This window comes from Eubalaena glacialis, chromosome 20 (assembly GCF_028564815.1).
Source record: "Eubalaena glacialis isolate mEubGla1 chromosome 20, mEubGla1.1.hap2.+ XY, whole genome shotgun sequence".
NCBI classification, from domain to species: Eukaryota; Metazoa; Chordata; class Mammalia; order Artiodactyla; family Balaenidae; genus Eubalaena; species Eubalaena glacialis.
Genome location: NC_083735.1, coordinates 13,628,543 through 13,648,837, shown reverse-complemented (window position 1 = coordinate 13,648,837; position 20,295 = coordinate 13,628,543). Strand labels below are relative to the sequence as shown.

At 46.7% G+C, this 20,295-nt stretch overlaps 1 protein-coding gene across 7 annotated transcripts in view; it reads left to right on the top strand.

The window, feature by feature from the left end:
* Nucleotides 1-19,587, top strand: part of IRF2 (interferon regulatory factor 2) — an 84,773-nt gene extending 65,186 nt beyond the window's left edge. For all 7 annotated transcript variants that reach the window (XM_061177188.1, XM_061177191.1, XM_061177192.1 and 4 more), the window contains exons 7-9: nt 9,562-9,726; nt 16,734-16,780; nt 18,099-19,587. In XM_061177188.1, the coding sequence (XP_061033171.1) occupies nt 9,562-9,726; nt 16,734-16,780; nt 18,099-18,407 (521 nt within the window). In that variant the 3' untranslated portion in view covers nt 18,408-19,587. The remainder of the gene's footprint in view (nt 1-9,561; nt 9,727-16,733; nt 16,781-18,098) is intronic.
* The last annotated feature ends 708 nt before the right edge of the window (nt 19,588-20,295 follow it).

Sequence of the window (20,295 nt, the reverse complement as noted above, 5' to 3'; positions counted from 1 at the left end):
ATTAGGGCTTCTGATGCTGGTAAGAACAGGAAAAATCCTGTTGCAAGAGCAGGCCTCACATCTGAGGACCTTCGTGTGTGGGTTCTCAGCTGAGCAGGGACAGGAGGCCATGGCCGCTGCCCCTTCCCCTGGGCTTTGGAGTTTGGAAGTAGAATCACATGTGCAGGGTCTCCCTTGCACGTTGAGGTCTCCAGCAGCGTGCAGTGTGAAGAAAGAATGAAGCCTGGGTTGAGACTCAGCACGTGCTGTATCTCATGTCAGGATGGCCTTGCCTTCCTCGCAGGGCTCACGTCTGAATGGGGCACTTTTGCATAGAGACAGATGGCCCTACAGTCATTTTGAGCCGCGCGAACTCTCAGAGAGTGAGCGTCTTTCTCACTTCCCCTCTGGAGTGAGGCCACTTGCCTGACCGGAAGCCCAGCTCTCCTCCCTCCTGGGCCCTTTTTTCCACGGCTGAGAGCTGCTTCCCCAGCACCTGGGTTTTTATCATCCCTTTCTCAGCAGGCTGTCCTCGGAAAGCCTCTGCCCACTGAGCCCTTTTTAAAAAGGAAGATACTTGCCGATCTCCCAGGCACGCTTTCTTAAGATTCAGCTTATTTCGAGGCAGCTGGTTGGCTTTTGGAGCGCCCCTTCATTAAGGAGGTGAATTCAGCCTCAGATAAAATGCCAAACAAAAGCCAGAATTGGACCAGTTTTCTTTACCTTTTTTTTTTTGACATTTTGGTTGAGCCTTCAGTATGTAAGTTCTCTGCCAGGTCGATTGTTCATTGCGCTTATGGTATGATTGGTGCTACACGGTGTTGGTACTAATTTAATGAGTCACTATCCTGGGGCAAAGACGAAGGCCAGGTTTGGTTAGAGAATCACCTACTGGATTAAATGATTCTCTTCCTAACAATAAAATCATAATGGATGGCAGTAAAATGAGTTTGAATATCTCTTTGTAATTAGTCAGTGACCCTTGTGAAGGTATGTAATGATAAATGAAGTAGATCCATGCAAGTGTTTTAAAGAAGTGGGTAATTTGTGATTATTGCTAACAGTAGCACTAGCTCAGATTTTAAACCCTTCGCAGAGCTTTGTCTACACTCTCCCAAGTGACCAGTAATTAGCCATCCCAGCCTCTGCGATGTGTGGACCGAGATGAGAAGCACAGGGGTTCTGATTCCAAGGCCACTGTGGCATTTGAGAGATTCTCTTTCGGGCTCTCTTTACTTTTTAAAAAATGCTTTATTTAAAAATGAAACCGTTTCTTGCTTTCCATTCATTTGTCTCTAAACCCAGAGTTCCGGCCAGTTTTGTATCCAGGCACCAAGGTGAAAACCTCAAGATGTTTTCATTCTACTCTTATAAGCCCATGTTTATAAGATTAAAAATGGGAGCTGAAACAAGTCCTTACTATGAGAGCATTTTTCTCGTTGTCAGTAGGCTCTGTCACTAGGGAAATAGATTGAAAATCAATATCTTCATCCCGTGGAGGCCAGCCACCTAGTACATTTTTATTCTGGAGGGAGGGGTGCTGTTTGGTAAGTGAATCCAGTAAGGGTGTAAAGCACGAAATGTACTGTTACCCTGACAAATGAACTCCTGCTGGATTGCTGCTGTGTTTTACTTTTATTTCTGCAGCAAATCATGGCAGGAAAACACACACACGCACGCACGAGTGTGCACACGCTCATGGTCAGTGGGCAGTGTCCTGGTCTTGCCTTCTTGTCCAGAACGGCTGAATGTACGTCCACATTTAGCAGGCTGTGCACTCCAAGCAGAAGGGCAGCATCTCACTACTTAAACCAGGTCTTTTCACGTTTCATCTCTCCCTCCTGTTTAACTGCACAGGTCAGCACCTCCAAAGATCTTTCCTGCTATCCCTTTAAGGGGAGGGAGAAAAAGACTCATTTTTATTTTTACTTTCCTTTCACATTGAATTATTTTGCGTGTGTGGCAACTTCTGTTTTTAGGAAGCGGAAGAAGCCAGCAACATGTTGGATTGTTCTGATAATACCCTGCTGGCCTCTTGCCCAGGTCAGCAGGGCCTCTGCTGAGCTGTATTGAAATCACCTCCAGGCCAGTGTGAGAAGTTAGCAGGTGCGGACATTCTTTCTCCCTGGCCTAGGCGGGGCTTCATAACCCCATTGTGTTTCTTGATAAAAGGTAACCCCACCCTTCAAGAAAGCAAAGATTGCTGTGAAATGAGGGAGGCTATTCATGACCCTGAAGTAAATCAAGCTGGCCTTAGGTGACTAGACATAAGACAATTAGGAAATAATGTAATTTGAATTCTGTCGATTTTGGTGGCCCAAAATGCACCTTCTAGGATGTACCTTTTTTTGGTAGTTGCTTCCAAATCTGACCAACTTTATCTAAAGTAAACCTTGAGTAGCTTTTTTTCAGCCAAGCTTAGAAACTTGAATATCGACAGGAGCAGAACAACAACAAAAAAGTTTTAAAAAAAAAAAAAAGGAGCAAAACAGATTCACAACTAAGAGACCAAACTTAGGGTGCCCCCAGGGCCTCACGGTTATAACTCAAGCGCGGCAGCCTCTGGTACCAGAATTCATAATGACTTGAGGATGGCCAAAGGTGACGCCAGGCTGTAGAACTGTCTTCAACTTTTCCAGGTCCTTTGTTCCCTGTTTTGTTTGTTTGCTTTTGTTTTTTGCCATTTTCTGTGGTGCTTAAGATATGAAAAATTCCATCTACAAGATAAAAAGTAGATTTGGGGTGGTTCTTTAGATGGAAAACACCCCTCTTGAGAAGAGCGAGTGAAGGCTTTCCATGCTGGTTCATCCCTCAGGAGCGGGGGCCAGCGACAAGGCGTCCAGTTTTATCAGGACCCCTAGAAAACTCTTAGCAATAGGAAAGTCCGTGTGAGGTGTGAACCCAGATCTCACAGTAAACCCAGACACAACTGATAATACATCTTGTTTTTCTTCGGTGAACTGGACCTTGGAAAAGCCAAGGTCACAGAGTTGAGGCTGCATGGGATGTGCCCTCGGTCACCACGTGCACCGGCAACCCTGGGCAGTGGACGTGGAGGTTTTTTCAACCTTTAAGGGGTTTTTATTTACCCAAGAAAGCTGCCAACTTTTTATGAGGCTGTATATATTTTTCCGCCTTGACACCTCCACCTTATTTATAATTAACTATCAAATCCTGTCTTCCCCCATCCTATTCCTCAAATCCGTCCCCTTCTTTCTATTTCAGATGCGACTCCCAGTCACCTTCGTGCTTGCCTCAGCTCTGCTTCCATGCTGCCCCTTCTCCACACACAGTCATTTGTTTAAAAATGCAGTCTTACCATGTCACCATTGCCCCCAACCCCCCAGAACAAAGACCCGCATGTCCCCAGGGTCCTGGTGACCTGGCCCCTGTCCACCTCTTTTATACTTGTTTTTGAACTCGAATTACTCTGAACAGCTGGACTTCCATGTGCCTATCCAGCGAGAAAGAGAGGTTTGGGTTGTGGGTTTTGTTACTGTGGGGTGGACGCTATAGCTCTGTCAACCCAGCAGAGTAAGGAAGGGGCGTTAGGCGGGTCCATCGGAAAGGGTATGGCTGCCAACCCATGAGGTCTTAGCCAGGTTTCTGCTGCCAGACCATTGACCCTTGAGACACGGTGATGAACTCAACTGAGTTTTTACTAGAACATATTATTTGCCCCCCTTTATAGCAGAGCAGCATGTGATGCTGTTTCCTCGTAGAAATGCAGAGTGTGTACCACACCCTGCACCCACGTCGACCTGTCACTGTTGAGGCAGTCTGGCCCCTTCTCTGAAAGTACTAACCCCGTAGAGACTTGTGTCTCCCACCGTCGCCCTTGGATGCCTAAACCGAATCATGGCCAGAGTTTATTAAAAAAAAAGAAAACAAAAAGAGCGCCAGATTAGAAGTTAAAAGACTGGGCTTCTAGACCTAGTTCTGCAGGTTTTTCTTTATCACGTGATCCTAGGCAAACTCCGTCACCTCTCTGAGACTCAATTTCCTCGTTACCTAAAGTGGAAATGAGGGGACTTCCCTGGCGGTCCAGTGGTTGAGGCTTCGCCTTCCAATGCAGGGGATGCAGTTTCAGTCCCTGGTCAGGGAGCTAGGGTCCCGCATGCCTCACGGCCAAGGGACCAAGGTATAGAGCAGAAGCGGTGTGGTAAGAAATTCATTAAAGACTTTGAAAATGGTCCACATCAATGGTCCATTTTTTTAAAAAAAATTAAATACAGTGGAAATGATAAAACTGATGCCACCTACCTCACAGGATTGTTGTGAGGACCAAATGGGTGTAACAGAAAACTCACTGTGTGGTTAGAAGGTGGTACAATTAATATTATGATTGTGGTATTATCAAATCATATTAAAATATATTTGATTAAGAGACATTGCCTCCATCTGTGCTGCGTCGTCAGGGGTGGTATTCACAGTTTAAATTCTCGAAGTTTCAGATCAGGGCAAGAAGAAATTTCTCTCCATGGCAGCATGCAGATGGCCGGCTTTTACACGCTTTTATCTTGACCCTGCAGCTGCCTGAGTGACCTTGGCAATTTACCCAACCTCCCTGGGTTTCAGCTTTTTTCAGCTGCAAAGTGATAGGACCAACCCACCTTCACAGAACTTTCCCGTTCCTAACAGTCCACTTTTAAGAGCTTTCTCTGAGGCATGGGGGCAACTGCTTTCTCAGGTGGAGCCCTGCGTTGTCAACAATTGTTAATAAGGTAAGAATGACCTTTTAAGGAATCAAACCGGTTCATCAGTAACCAGCCATGAATAATATTGTTGTAAGTCTCAGCACCGAGGTCCAGATAAAATTACATGCCTGCGGGGGACTCTTTTCCTGATGCGCTGACCTTCATAATCTGGAGAAGCTTAGTGGATTTCTAGTTCCCTAACCGTTCAGGAATTTCCTTGGCACCCAATATAGAACTGTTGAAAAGCAATTTCACTATTGGTTATGAGCCCAGAGTCTTATTAAGGTGAGATTTGAAAGGTTTTATCCTAAGAGGGGCTTAGAAAGCCTGGGAAACTCAGTTTGAACTTCCTAACTCTTTCTTTCAGGGAGATGGTGCTGTTGAGAGGGAAAGCTGAATTGCCTCCTGAGGCTGCCACTTTCCGGCTGTCTGACCTTGAATTAGTCATTGAACTCTTCGTTAGTTATTTAACTCTCCACGATGCTTTTCCTCCTGTCTAAAATGGGGTGATAACCGTGTCTTCCCCGTCGAGTTGTGAGGTCTGGCAGGTGATAGGTCAAGGTGGGAAAGACAAAGTTCAGGGCCCAGGAAATGCTAGGTTTTGTTATTATCGGTTATCCGTCATGATACTCTAGCACCTAGAGGGCTCCCACTTCTGACCTTATGTGCTGTAGCAGTTTGCTAAGCTTGCTATTCTTGTGACTTTTCATTTGTTAGGAGTCAGTGGCACTGTCTGTGTTGTCCCTTAGGGCAAAGTTTGGTGGTTCAGGGGAAATCAGCTCTCATCTATCTCCATAGATGGATAAAGAGAGAGATATGGATTAGGGCTGGTGCGTAAAGCCCTTCCACAGAGCATCTCACATGTTGCGATTTCCCAGCTTCTCTCTTGGACTTGGCGACTTAACGAGTTCAGAAGTTTCTAAAGTGCCCTCAGTCATGTTCAGATGGAGAGCAGTGGTCGTCCCTGTCCCAGGCACAAAGCCACATACTCCTAGGGCAATGTCTGGCCTTAGAGATCGTGTAATCTTATTAACTGGGTATCCAGATGTAGCCCAGAAAACTAAAACTTATTTTTCTATCCTGGTCACCAGCATTCGGGATACACTTAAAATTTGGATAGAGATGCTTATCTACTTTTTGTCTTAAGGCATGTGTGTTAAGTGAAATACCGTAAAACTAACCCCCTTTAGGCGTGCAGGTTTATGAATTTTGACAGACATCCTCAGTTGTGTGACTGCCACTACATTTAAGACATAGGACATTTTCCTCACCCCCAAATGTTTCCTCTCCCTCCTTCCAGCCCCTGGCAGCTATGGCCTGCTATGTCTTTATCCCTTCACCTAGGTTTTAAAAAGCCCGCTTGCCAGGAGTCTTGAAATTTTCTAGAAAACATTCGTCGTTCCATTCGGTATTCACAAATGGTCCTGAACTCCTGCGGGCCTCTGGCTGCAGTCTGGGAGCCTTGCTCTGTTTATTCATCTCTTTACTCAGCAAATATTCACTGAGCTGCTCTCCGGTACAAGCCGTGAACGTGTGCTGTGACTTGAGACAAAAAGTTCTAATGCAGGGTCTCAACTCTCTCGGGAGCCACAGTGTGGCTGGGAGACGACACGTAAAAATAAAAAGTTAAATAAAGGGACACTGCATTAACTGGGCACGCGAGGCCGAAAGTGAAGGCACATCACAAGGTCGTGTCATGCTGTCGTTTTGGCCAAGCCATGGGGACAGCAAGCGAGGGGCCCGCAGGAAGGAGAGGGCAGTCTGTTCTGGGGGGGTCAGGAAGAGCCCCACCGAAAGCAGAGGCATCTGACTCCTGCCTGGCACTCACCCTCCCCTTCCGCCCACCGTGCTGCCGCCTCACCGAAGCCTTTGATTTCCTGGAACTGGAAAAAGAAATATCCCACTTCCTGAACTTTCATCACGGGCCCTCCCCCCTCCCCCCTTTTCCTTTTCACTACTGTCCTCAGTTTATTCTCTAGATCATTGTGTGCTGGCCTCCAGCCCTACTGGACTTCTTACAAACCAGATCCTGGACTAGATTACACTTCCTCTACCCTTCCTACCTGACAACAGTGCCTTGTACAAAAAGGATGCTCAAGAAATCTCTGTTAGTTGAATGGCTGAGTTGGGACTTATGGGGGAAAACACTGAGGGAGAGAATTCCTGGTCAGAACAAAGGGACATAATTAGGAAGATGCTTGAATGGCTGCCATAGTTTATACTCCCAGGAATGACAGTGCAAGAGAGAAATGAATTTTGGAGGATTGGAAGTTAAAGGGGCCTTGATTTAAATCAAATCTATATAAGATCTTAATTTTCTTAGTATGTAAGGTATCAGTTTTATCCACCCCCTCCTCAAACACACACACGCACACACACGCACACGTCCCGTTTGGTTTCTGTCTCCACCCACCAATTTGGGAAAGGACAGGACCCATCTTGTTTTCCTGCCGTCTTATTTTACTTGGGAGAGGAGGCAGAAGAAACTGGAGAGAGATCAGTGTCAGCGCTCAGTCTGTGTCTGGTGAGCTGCATAATTGATGCTCTCGGGCTCAAGTAGTATAGTCCAAAGGATAAAATAAGAATTTGGGAGTCTGCCTGCCATATTTAGCCTGTCTTCCTTTTCTTTAATTTTATCCCCTCCAGGAAAACCCACACGGCATCCAGTTTCCCTTCCATTCTGTATGCTGTGGCTTTGTGGAGTCTTTTATCACATCCCCAAATCTCCTTTCCCAGCCTCTTCGGTGCTTTTCTTTTCTTTGCTAGAAAATCCATGAATTCTCACTGCCTTCTAAAACCTTACCTGAGTAGAAATCAGGTAATGTTCTCCCTGCCTTAATGCTAGTCACTTCATCACCCCCCTTCAAGCAATTAAAACAGAAACCCACGTATAAACAGAAATACTTGAGTAATCAAAATATTATACTTTGAGCAGTGAAAACAGGAACTGGCCCATGATGCTAACTTCTCAAGGAGACTGGAATGTGGCCGCCTTCCCGCCTAATCTGAACATTTTACAGGTGGCTGGGGACGTAGAGCACTGCCCATAATCCACGCTGTGTGACTTTGCACAAGCTACTGTACTTCTCTGTGCCTGACACTCTTCATTTATAACAGGATAATGATGCTTTCCCTGTCATTCTCATGTGTTGAAATGTTAAAATAACTTATACAGGCATGAGTAAAACATCGATTATGAGGGCAAAGTGCTTTGAGAGAGGCCCTTGGGAAAACATTGTTGGTCCCATTTGTTTATGGGTGCCAGTTTTCAGGGATATTCCAGCCAATCAATTGTCAACAGAAGTATAAGGTCAGCTCTGTTTGAAAGTAGGGCAGGGCATTAGGGGCATTCAAATTAAAACAACGATGAGGTATCACCACACATCTATCAGAATGACTTAAAGTCAAAATGTAGTGACAACACGAAAAGCTGGCTAAAATGTGCATAAATTAGCTTGTCCATACATTGCCGGTAGGAACGTAATATGGTATAGCCACTGTGGACACTAGTTTAGCAGTTTCTTGTAAAACTAAACATATAATTACCATGTGATCCAGCAATTACACTCTTGGGCATTTGTCCCAGAGAAATGGAAACTTATGTTCAGATAAAACCTGTGCATGAATGTTCATAGCAGCCTTATTTGTAATAGCCAAAGAATGGAAAGGAACCTACAATTCCTTCAATGGGTGAATTGAATTGGGTTCCTCCAATTGAAGGAACCTACAGTTCCTACTGATACACACAAAAACGTGGATGAATCTCCAGGGAATCCTTCTGAGTGAAAACAGCCCATCTCAAAGGGATACTGTGTGAGTCCATTTATGAAGCATCCTTGAAATGACAAAAATTATAGAAATGGGAAACAGATGAGTGGTTGTCAGGGGTTAGAGACCAGGGGAGGAGGCTGCAGGAAGGTGGATACAGTTACAGAAGATGCTTGTGCTCATGAGACTGGTGTTTTGACTGCGGAGGTGGGTACGTGAGACCGCGTATGTGATGAAATTGCACAGAACTAAGTACACACACAAACACACACACACACGAAGGAGTACAAGTGAAACGGAGGAAACCTGAACAAGATGCATCGATGGTCAATGTCAATATCCTGATACTGTATGATAGTTTTGCACATGGGTAAAGGGCACGCGGGATCTGTGTATTATTTCTTACAACTGCGCATGAATCTACAATGATCTCAGACTGAAAAGTTTAATTAAAAAAAAGTTGAGTCAGGATTCAGAGGCAGGGTGGTCAGAATTCATATTATCAGCGTTTTGAGGAATTGATGCTCCGAAGGTGTGTTAGAATTGGGAAAGCCTTCTTTTGCATTGTTTTGATATGACATCCATTGTCTGCAGAGGAGGAGGAGGGCTGGGAGTATGAACGGAGCATCCCACAGCTAGAAATGACACAATAGGGTGGATTTTGGTGGTCCTTCCTCATTATGAAGGTTTGATGATGTCTCTCTGGACCCCAGGACCCGGACACTAGCACAGCAGCTTCCTTTAGAGCAAGAGCAGAGAACAGAAATGGGTCAGGTTCAAAGCACTGTTTATCTCTCTGGCCCTGGGGCTAGGTCTGGATGCAGCTCTCATCCTGCAGCCTTGGCTGTGGCCGGGTTGAGTTTGGGATGTTGCCACGTGTAAGCACCATTGGCAGGCACACTGGAAATAGCCCTGGCGAGCCAGGTTATTGGCAAGTTGCTTCTCCAGGGACATTAGCCCAAAGCTAAGGCTTGTTCTTGTTTCGTGGCAGATGACATTTGGTGACCAGGAATCTGCCTCTTGGCCTCTCTGGGGGGAGGTTTCCTTTCTCGAGAGTGTGTGCTAGGATGGTGAAGGCAGGTGATGCTGGTGCATGACGGCCGTCTTTTCTTTGAAGTCGTAGGACAGTCACATCTGGGCAGCAACATTGAGGATCAAGAGATTGTCACTAATCCACCAGACATCTGCCAAGTTGTGGAAGTGACCACTGAGAGTGATGAGCAGCCGGTCAGCATGAGCGAGCTCTACCCCCTGCAGATCTCCCCCGTGTCTTCCTACGCAGGTAAGCGGGGGCGGGGGGGGGGGTCGGAAACTCTGGAACTGAGCAAGGAACCAGGGAGGGCAGTCCTTTAGTCTAGGGTCACTGGTTTCACCAACATAGCAGAGAACCTCTCTTCTGTCCTAAGGATTGTTCTGTCTGGAACTAGTCTTGCTTTAATATTCTCAACCAACATCTTCTTGGATATTTTTGTTCTCAATTGGAAGACTCAGTCACAGCATTTTACTTGATCACCCATAACATGTTCGTGCATAACTAACGAATAAGAAGATTTCTTTGGGGAAGTAGTTCATCTGAGTCTATTTTATTTGCGCAAGTTATCAGAAATTCGGAAGGATGTTTTTAATGGAATCTGAGTTTGACCCAGCTGGATAGGACCTTAGGGATCACCTCTTCCGGTTCCTTCGTTGGAATAGAAGGGATTCCTCCAGGCCACGCGGCCAGTAAGTGTTTGGGTCAGGACTCGAGCTAAACCTTCAGACCCCAAGTTCCATTCTGTCGTTCACCAAGTTTACTTGTCACTTCCACGTATTTTCCTCTTCTTTTTCAATTTCATACAGCTTCTAGCTGGGCCAGGGACTGAGCCCACTGCAAATTCCCCAGGGAATGGCCACAGAATGGCAGGAATTGGCCCCGACAGTCACAGGGTTAGCACCAGGTTCAGTGGGTTCTTCCATCCTTACAGGATAAAGTGACGGCTCCTTTTTCCCACCAACATTAATTACATCACCTCATACACTCCTTCCGATGATCTCCACTTAACTTTTGGTGACTCAATTATAATTATGAAATATAAGTTCTGAGTCAGGGTTCTTGCTTGCAGATATTACAGATAAAAAGCAGAGGCCCTATCATGGGTAACCAGAGTCGCTCTAATAAATAGTTCAGGAATTCTTCCCAGTGTCCTTTATGTGTTGCCAAATAGCGTGTCCTTCAATCAGGACGCCACCCCAGTGAGTGGCACAGAGTCAGCGTTAGAATTAGGTTGATTCAAATGACAAGTTGTTTGTGAATTATCCGCCCCTAAATTAACCTCATATTTCCTGAACCCCAACTTTCTTTCATTTTAACTTATTTTTTTCAATTGTGGTAAAATATCCACAACATAACATTTACCACGTTTAGCCATTTTTAGGTGCACATTGCAGCAGCATTAAGTGACTTAACATCGTTGTGCAACTAGCACCACCCTCCGTCTCCAGAACTTTCTCATCTCGCACAACTGAAACTCTGTGCCCATTATACAATAACTCCCCCTCCCCCTCCCCCCAGCCCCCTTGGCCAGCCCCCTTTTACTTTCTGTCTCTCTGAGTTTGGCTACTCTAGGTACCTCGTATAAGCGGAATCCTACAATATTCGTTCGTTTGTGACTGGCTTATTTCACTTCGCAGAATGTCCTCAAGGTCCTGACTTTCTTTCGTGCTGGGAACATAAAAGGAAAGTGAAAACGAACCTTGGCTACAAGAAGCCTATAATCTGTCAGACGGGATAAGCTTGTCATCAGTAATTTATTCATGAAACATATTTTGAACTCCTCCGTGTGCCAGGCCCTCTTGGATATCTGCCAGTCCTCGTAATAATTACTATTTGTTGCGTGTTTGTTGTACCCAGGGTACCGTGCTAAGTGCTTGAAATCGGTTGGCTTATTTGATTATCATGAGAATAACCCCGTCAGCCTGGGTACTGTCATTATTCTCTCTTTAAAAGTTAGGTATCTGAGGTCAGTGAGGTGAAGCAACGTGTCCAGAAACGGACAACCCGTAGCACAGTCAGACCCACACGTGGCTGATGCCAAAGGCCTGCTTTTAGCCCTTTGACTGCGCTACTGCCCTGCAGGACCGTGTGGGGCTCTGCCGTTCAGAACAGCCCACCTCCCAGGATCTCAAGGACCAGCCAAAGGAGGCAGAGCAGGATGTTTATGCCCTAATTTTACAGTTGAGATAACTGAAACTTGCAACACTAAGCCACTGTGCTTACATTTCCCTGACGATGGCTGAAAATGTGTGACTTTCCTCTGTGTCATGCTGCTGCAGGCATTATTACACCCCAAGTGTTTTGGTTGTTTTTTTTTTCTTAAGGGCTTGGAGCTTTAGAATAGACTTTTCTATTTATCTATTGAGTTAGACTTTTCTGAAGTCTTCTTGAGGATTCTGGAAAGGCCTCTTCTTGCTGTTCTGCCAGCACTGGTATTTTGCTTTAGCAGAATAATCCCAAGAACAGCTGATTCATGCAGAGAGAAATGAAAATTTCATTACCCTTTTCAGGACATTTGCAAGATTTGAAAAGAAGGATTTTAATGCCAGGCTGGCAGGCAGTGCGGGTTTGGTTGGAGCCTGGTGTTTCAGCCTGGCCTTTAGTTCTTTCGATTGTTTTCACTGTCTGAATTTTCTAGAAACCTGTGGAGGGAAGCTTCCTGGATAGAGTCAAGACAAGTCATCGCTGCTACTTTTCTAGAGCCTATGACACATAAGAAACTTATCTGTTACTGACCATGGGTAGCTAAAATCTTTCAGTCAGGGATTCCATAGCTTGCTACTAGGAAAGGCAGCTCTTTGGTGGTATTCACTTTCTAACTTTACGTTCCCCACGAGAATAGGCTGTTTGCCTGTTTTTCATGACAGGGGCCCTTTGTGTGGACTACTGAACTGAATTTCAGCCTCCTCAAACCACTTCATTCACTTAGAAACCGGTATTTGGAAGCGGCTGTTGGCTATTTTCCCCCCCTACTGATCATTGAAATATAATCCCAGTAGTATTACAAAAACCACATTCATTTTTGCAAGTCTGTCTTCTCCATGGTCTAAATATTACGGTGAGCAAGAAAAGGGACAGTTCCTTTGAGTGGACGTACTTGCATTGGATTGTTTTAAGACAACATGAAATTCTAGTTGGATTCATAAAACTATGTCCTGGGGAGGGATGTCCCAAAGCCCAACCTTGGGAAACTCTAGAGACGAGTCATTTTTGTTTTTAAAGATCTACCGCAAAGTGGCCTCTTGCCTGCTGTGTGGCACCAGGATTTTATTAGGTTGTGGGTGGTTTAGAGAAAGAAAGCCACACTAGTATTTTGGGGGAGGCTGAACGAGAGTATGGAGAAGAAAGTATAAGACGAAGGATTGATTGGTGATAACTGAGAGAAGGGAGATTTCCTTCTGACCAGTGACCAGCGGGAAAGACTTTGGGTCCTTCTGGAAACCGTAGCAGGCTTGCATTTTGTTGGGTGCGGCAAAGATAAAAGTGCTGTAAGAGGACTCTGATTTGAACCTCTTCATTGAGCCTTCTAGGGAGAGTAATTAAGGAAATGATTGAGGGAAAGGAATCCTTGTCAATCTTCTTAATAAAACTTGTTGAACAAGAGCCTTCCAGAAAATGTACCAGGATGTCGTAGCGCAAAAAGGCTGTGACAGAAGACGTCTCCCTCCCCGTCATGTTCCTGAGATGGTCTGACGATAAAAAACTGGGCTGAGTGGAATGTGAACCTGAGACTAGCATCATTGCAAAACTGCAGCTCTGGAAGAAGCATCTTCGGGGTCCTCTAATCCAAACCTCTTCCTTCCCTCTCACCCCAGTCGCTTTCCGGGAAACGGAGACCAGAAAGATGAAACAAACTGCTTAGGTACCTGTTACTACTCTGTAAACACTTGCAACTTACTCAGACCGTGCTCGGGAAGCAACTCCAAAAAATTTTCTTAAATTCCATTCTACTCAAAGCAAAGACGAAACCAAATCCAAAGTAATCAGAAGGAAAAATGAAACAACTAATGTTGCTGTGTAACATTGATCTGGAAGCAGGAGCTGCCATGAATTCATTTGTTCTATAAGAACCAATCTTGAAAATGGCAATGATGGAGTAAAACCAAGAAAACAGAGGAAAATGGGCGTGAGTGCCCCCGACAGAGCACTCTGAGCCAGTGACCCAGGGGCAGCCGGGGGCACCACTGTGATTCTAGAGAGAAGGGTTTGGGGTCCTCAGGCTAGAGCTTCAAGCATCTCCTGCTAACTAGGCTGAAGGCGCTCAAGGCCATTCTTTTAAACAATGAAAATGAGAACTCCCAGTTTGCTAATATGGAGAGTCTTCAAAACTACTTCAGAGGCAGTTGATCTTCCTTTAGAAACGATGTTCTTCAGCTAACGTTTGTGTCAGCTGAAAACAGAAGTTCAGAGCGTGTGAACTTGTCTTGTCTCCGACTATCTCCCTGAAGTTGAAAACTGGGTGCTTACAGGCGATTAACATTCTGATTCTGTTCATGGTTCGTGCCAGGCCTTACCAAGGAGTCTTCCCCAGGGTCTGCCTTCCCACCCCTCCCGCAACTGTGACTCGGGCTGTGGAATCCCAGAACCTTGGTCTAACCTGCTCATTTTTGCCTATTTCCAGTGCCCAGAGCAAGCCTGGTGGCATCTTGTTTTTATGTGAAGGAGAGAGGAACAGAAGATGATGGCGTTTATGGAGGGTCATTAGGAGTGGAGGGGCCTAGACCTACAGGAGGGGAAGAGAAACCTTGGCTTCGGAGCACTAAGAAAGCTAACCATAAAAATGGAAAGGGGATCTTGAAGTTTCACCAGGGGCTGGAGCAGCAGGAGAGCTTCAGCGCCCGGGGCCCTGGAATCAGAAGCTTGCTTTGTTTTCCCTCCTCTGTGCTGACTCAGTCCACAACGACTTTGGCTGGTTTCTCAACGTCTCTGTTCCGCATTTTTCTTGGGAGTGGCAGCACTGATTCCTGCCTCCTCAGGGTCCTGGGCTAGCCTGAAGGTTGAGTGAGGAGGGGCATTTTCCCTTGCTGTTGCGTATAATTTGTTTTTGTGTGGGAACCTCTCTCGTGCCCGGCGTTGCCAGTTTGCCCTGACAGCGAGGGTTGGGGCTTCTCCGGGCGTCTGCTGCCCCCGCTGGGGATGCTTCGGGAGGTCTGCTCGGTCTGAGGCGCGGACGGGCCCGTCTCCTGGTTGCTGGGGGTCAGCGCTCGGCAATCGCTTGTGCCCAGGTGAAGTCACTGGAGGGGAACAGTGGCCGAGAAACGTGCAAAGAGGCCCCAGGGTGGGCCCCCGGTAGTAACTTTCGGTTTCTTTGTTCGAGGAATGAATCTGTGCCTCAGTTTGTCCGTTTGTTCCTTAGCCTTTAATTCATGGAGGGCCTGGTCTGGGCCTGGTGCCCTGGGTCGTCAGAAGGACTCTATCTGGGCTGGGAGCCACCTGGTCACAGCTGTGCCACCAGCAAGACGTGAGGCTGGAGGCCAGTCCCTCTGTAGGTTTGGGATGGAAGGGGTAGAAGGCACAAGAACACACAAGGTCTTCTACACAATCAAGGGGTGACAGGACCTGCTCCCTGACTTAGGGTCCTCGAGAGACTGAACAAGACCTGCGTGCAGAGCGCCAGCCCACGTGCCCCAAAAACGTTCACTAATACAGCTTCCCTTCAGGCCATGTCTGCGAAGTGAATGACCCAGACTCGGAGCTCTCTAAGGGTCCATGTATTTTGGAAGTTCTACCCGCTGTGCTTTCATCTTCTCCATGCTGTGAACCCTGAAAAACTGCACACCATCAATTTTGTACTTAAAACAATTAACATTTTTCTACTTAAAAAAAAAATTAGTTTGCTTTAAAAAAAATCAAATTTTTTTTTTTACTTAAAAGAATCTTGTATTCTATGTACAGGTGATGTGTAATCGCTAGCTATTGACTGTGACCCTGTCACCCTAACGTGTGGTGCAGATCCCCTGTTGAATGAGGCTCAGGACAAAGGCACACCAACATTTACTGGGTGTGGGCTGTGTTCCAGGCCCCGTACTAGGCCTTTCCCTCACTCATCACGTAATCCTCTTTGGAAGGTGTTTATACTCCCATTTTACAGATAGGGAAACTGTGCCTCAGTGAAGTTAAGTAATTTGCTCTGTGTCTCACAGGCGGCAGGCTGAATCAGGACGGTAACCGAGTTAGTTACCTTTGCTGCGTGACCCTATAACCACAAACTTAGTGCCTTAAAACAACACACATTTATTATCCCACAGTTTCTGAGGGTTGGGAGAGCAGACATGGCTTGGCTGGGTCCTCTGCTCAGGGCATTCTCTGCACAGACCAGCAGTTGAGGTCTGGTCCAGGGCTGCTGTCTCATTTGAGGATGGGATCGGGGAGGATCTGCTCCCAGGCTCACATGGTTTGGGGCAGAATGTAGTTCCTGGCAGGTTGTCAAACCGAGGGCCTCAGTTTCTTGCTGGCTGTTGGCTGGAAGTGGTCCTTAGTTGTCTGTCATGTGAGCCTCCCCACCATGGCTGCTGACTTCCTCAAAGCCAGCAAGGGAGATGGTCTCCTCATTAGACAGGTTGCAGGCTTACATAACGTAATCACGTGCATCCCATCGCCTCCACTGTGTTCTGTTGGTTCAGAGCAAGTCACAGGCCCCGCCTGCCCTCCAGAGGAGGGAACCCCACAAGAAGGTAAACACCAGGAGCTGAGGCTCACGGGAGCCACCCTAGAATCTGTTAACCCACAGTAACCCAGGGGGCAGATGCCACTTTATTAATCCAGGATATAAGTACTGAAGGGCCGTGAGGGAAAGGAGGGATCTGAGGAGAATGGGGCTCATCTGGGGAGGCTGGGCTGGGACTTAAATGAACCAACTGCCATGAATGGGAAAAGAAGACCAGTGAGCAGCTGGCTTGTGATGGAGCAGCTGTGAGGAAAGGGCCTGACGTGGAGCCAGCAGAGGGCCGGGGGGCAGGGGTGGGCAGAACGCAGATGGGCAGCCCAGGGCCCAGCACCGCATCCTGGGAAGAGAGGCCATGAATAAACATAGCCTGGCCCTGGGAAAAAGAGCCACCCTTCAACTCTAAATTCCGCCCTAGCATCTCCCAGGCACACGCGTTTGACCTGACACAAGGGGACGGAGGTTATGAGTTTAGTGATGCATTTCTCTTTTGAAGAAAGACGTGCTGATGTATTTTTTTAAACACTGCCTGAGCCTCGAAACAGTTTGAGTGGCAGGAATGATGGGCCTGTGTTTTTCTCTCTGTGAACAGAAAGCGAAACTACCGATAGTGTGCCCAGTGATGAAGAGAGCTCGGAGGTAAGCATGGTGGCACCGGGGCAAAGCCTTCCCAACTGGCACGTTGGTTTTCCTGCTGCTAGTGAAGTTTCTTTTCTTTTGATCATGAGTTTCACTTTTGGATTTTTTTTGGTGATGGTGGTAAAATATACATCACATAAAATTTACAGTGCTTTCGGATTTTGACTTACAAAATGAAGCTTTGGGAAGTAAACGGGAGGGAAGGGAGTAAGATGTTAGTGTGAGAAAGGAGGCTATGATGGCAGGAAAAGGCCAAGAAACGCTGATATGCTTACCACCATAAACATCCTAATTCACAAGCAGAAATAGAAGGTCTAAGTGGCCCAAGGCAATGATAAGAAGTCAGTGTCAGAAAGTGCTAAGCAAAAGTAGCTCCCCAGCTACCGGGAGTGTCCCCTCCCCCCGGCCCGCCCTGTGATCCCTGCCCACGGGCCAGGTATGTGTTCAGTCCGGATTCCAGGGGCTTTGCTTCTGATCTCCCTCCTCTTGGCTGGGCTCAGACAATGGCAGGAAATGGCTGTAACTGTGAGGGGAAGCATTCCTGCGAAGCCTGCTTTGTGTCTGTGTTTGAGTGAGTGAGTGAGAGACAGACAGACAGACTGACTGACTAGTGGTTGTCTGAATTAGTCATTTCCCAATGTACTAAATACTTAAAAGGATAGTCCAGGAATTCTGAAAAGACAGTAGGTGTAGATGCGCACATACATTCGGAACCTGTTTCTTCAAGGTCAGAATTCTAGCTCCTTCTCTGAATGCTTCAAGGTCAGAATTCTAGCTCCTTCTCTGAATGATGCCACCCTTGAAGCCAGCTATTTGCAGGCACTCTGGAGCTCTAAGATGTACCCGTTTGAAAGCAATCCAGGGGCGTTCCCTGTCTTTTATTGGGTTCCTCGCTTCCCGCACTCTGAAAATGCAGCTTGACTCAAAGATCAGATCGGGCCATCTGTGAGGACTTAGTCGCCCTGACACACCAGCCATCCTGGCCCAAAGCTACCTAACCATGAGGCCGGGCAGCCGGAGTAGAGGGGAACCAGAAACCAAGTTGCTGCCTTGTTTTCCTGCCTTCATAGAACAGTCTTGCCTAGATTTCTGGGAGGTAGCCAATGGGCATGGATAAAAAGGGAAGAGAAACTGTGCTTGGGGCATGCATGGCTGGGAATGGATTTTAGTTCAGGGGTGTGGAGTCGCTAAGGTTCTCTTTTATTCCATGCCTCTTAAGAAATTCAGACACCAACACATGGGAAGAGTGGCACATTTTTTAAAAAGCCATTCAAGAGAAGGCAAAGGAAATGTATATCATAATTATTTTATTTGAAAGGGCCGACCACACTGGCGGAAGAGGAACATTGAAGGCAAACAGTACCTCAGCAACATGGGGACCCGAAGCACGTACCTGCTACCCAGCATGGCGACCTTCGTCACTTCCAACAAGCCCGACCTCCAGGTCACCATCAAAGAGGAGAGCTGTCCCGTGCCTTACAACAGCTCCTGGCCCCCGTTCCCAGACCTCCCCCTCGCCCCCTCCGTGACCCCAGCGCCCAGCAGCAGCCGGCCAGACCGGGAGACCCGGGCCAGCGTCATCAAGAAGACCTCCGACATCACCCAGGCCCGCGTCAAGAGCTGTTAAGCCTTCGACTTCCCCTGGTGGTTGTTGGGATTTCTTGGCTTTGTTTTATTGTTTGTTTGTATTATATTTTTCTTTCTGACACCTATTTTAGACGAATCTTAAGGGAAAAAGCCTTGACAATAGAACTTTGATTGCTGTGTCCAACTCCAGTACTGGAGCTTCTTTTTAACTCAGGACTCCAGCCCCTTGGTAGACGCATATCTCTAGAGCCTGCTGGATCTCCCAGGGCTGCTCCCTCAAGTTCAAGGACGTCATAGGACCAACACCCACACGGGCGGTGAGGTGCTGCATTGCCTGCGGTCAAGGCCAGCAAGGTGGAACGGATGCCTCTGAATGGAGGAGAAAATGTGAACTAGCTGGAATTTTTTATTCTTGTGAATATGTACATAGGGCAGTCTGCTTCTGCACCTTATCTTAAAGCACTTACAGATAGAACTTCCCGTGATCCTGCTCTGTTTCATAGCACAGTCAGCACCTCTCTTCCCTCCTCCCCTCCCCTCCCCTCCCAGCCCCTCCCTTCCCATCTCCTCTCCCTTTGCATCCCCTCCCCTCCCAGCCCCTCCCTTCCCATCTCCTCTCCCTTTGCATCCCATCCCCTCCCACCCCCTCCCCTCGCTTGCCTCCCCTTCATCCCACCCCCTCCCCTCCCCTGCCCTCCTATCCCCTTCATTTTCTTTCCTCCTTTTCCTCCCCTCAAAGGCTGTGTTCCACGTCCCTGAGGAGGAGAAGAAAATGAACTTCTCCACAGATGTCCCATTTTAAAAGACTGCTTTAAAAAACAAAAAAAAAAAAAAGGAAAAAAAATCTTTCTAATCTGCTATGCTTGAATGCCACGCGGTACAAAGGAAAACTATCATGGAGAGATTATGCAAATTCCCAGATTTGAAGAGAAAAATACTCTAATTCTAACCAGAGCAAGCTTTTTTATTTTTTATACCGGGGAATATTTTATTCAAGGTAAAATTCTAAAGAAAATATAATTGTTTTTTATCTTTTCTACAGCAAATTTATAATTTTAAGATTCCTTTTCTTGTTTATCGGCAGTTGTTATTACATCCTTGTGGCACATTTTTTTTTTTTTAATTTTGTAAAGGTGAGAAAGCTTTTATGAGCTCATGTAGCAATCAAATTATCCTGTGGATTGATAATAAATGAATATGATATATAGTTAAATTTTTAATGGGCATCACGCCTGGCTTTGTGTGTGTGTCCCTTAGAGCGCAGTCATGGGATTGGACTGGTGCGATATCGTTTCTTCTGGTGGACCAGAACTTTCCCCCTTTCGACCCTGGAGGTTTCTGTTGTCAGGTGGCTTCCTCTGTTAGGTGCTCGCCCGGAGCTGGACGTTGTGCTGCGTGTCTTACGTGATGATTTCACTTGTTCACTCATCCAGGTTGTGCACAGGATAGAGATTTATCTCCGTTTCACAGGGAGGAGATGGAGACTTAAAAGGAAAATGCCTTTACTCAAGGTCACATAGGTAGTCAGAATCCAAGGCTGGTGTGACTCTGGAGGAGTCTTTTTTCCCCTTTCCACTACTCTCTACTGTCAGCAAATTCCACCCACATCTGTGTTTTTCTTGTTCTTAAACATAGGATTAAAATTCTGTGTTTATGTCACATACCGGGCTCACAGATAAGACGTTTTTGAGAACAGGAAACATTTGTTGGGTTCCTCGTCAAAGTCAGTCTTCTTTCTAAGACCTGGGGCCTCAGACCTAGGCCCTGCCCTCAGAACTGAAGGCATGTCTTTTCTAGTGACACATGTGAATTCCAGAACCCCAGACTTCACCCACCACCCAGTCTCTGACCTTGGGAAAGAAGGCCGCGGCGCTCACCCCTCATGCTTCCACGATGTCCAAAAAATCAGCCTACGAAGACTTAGCCGC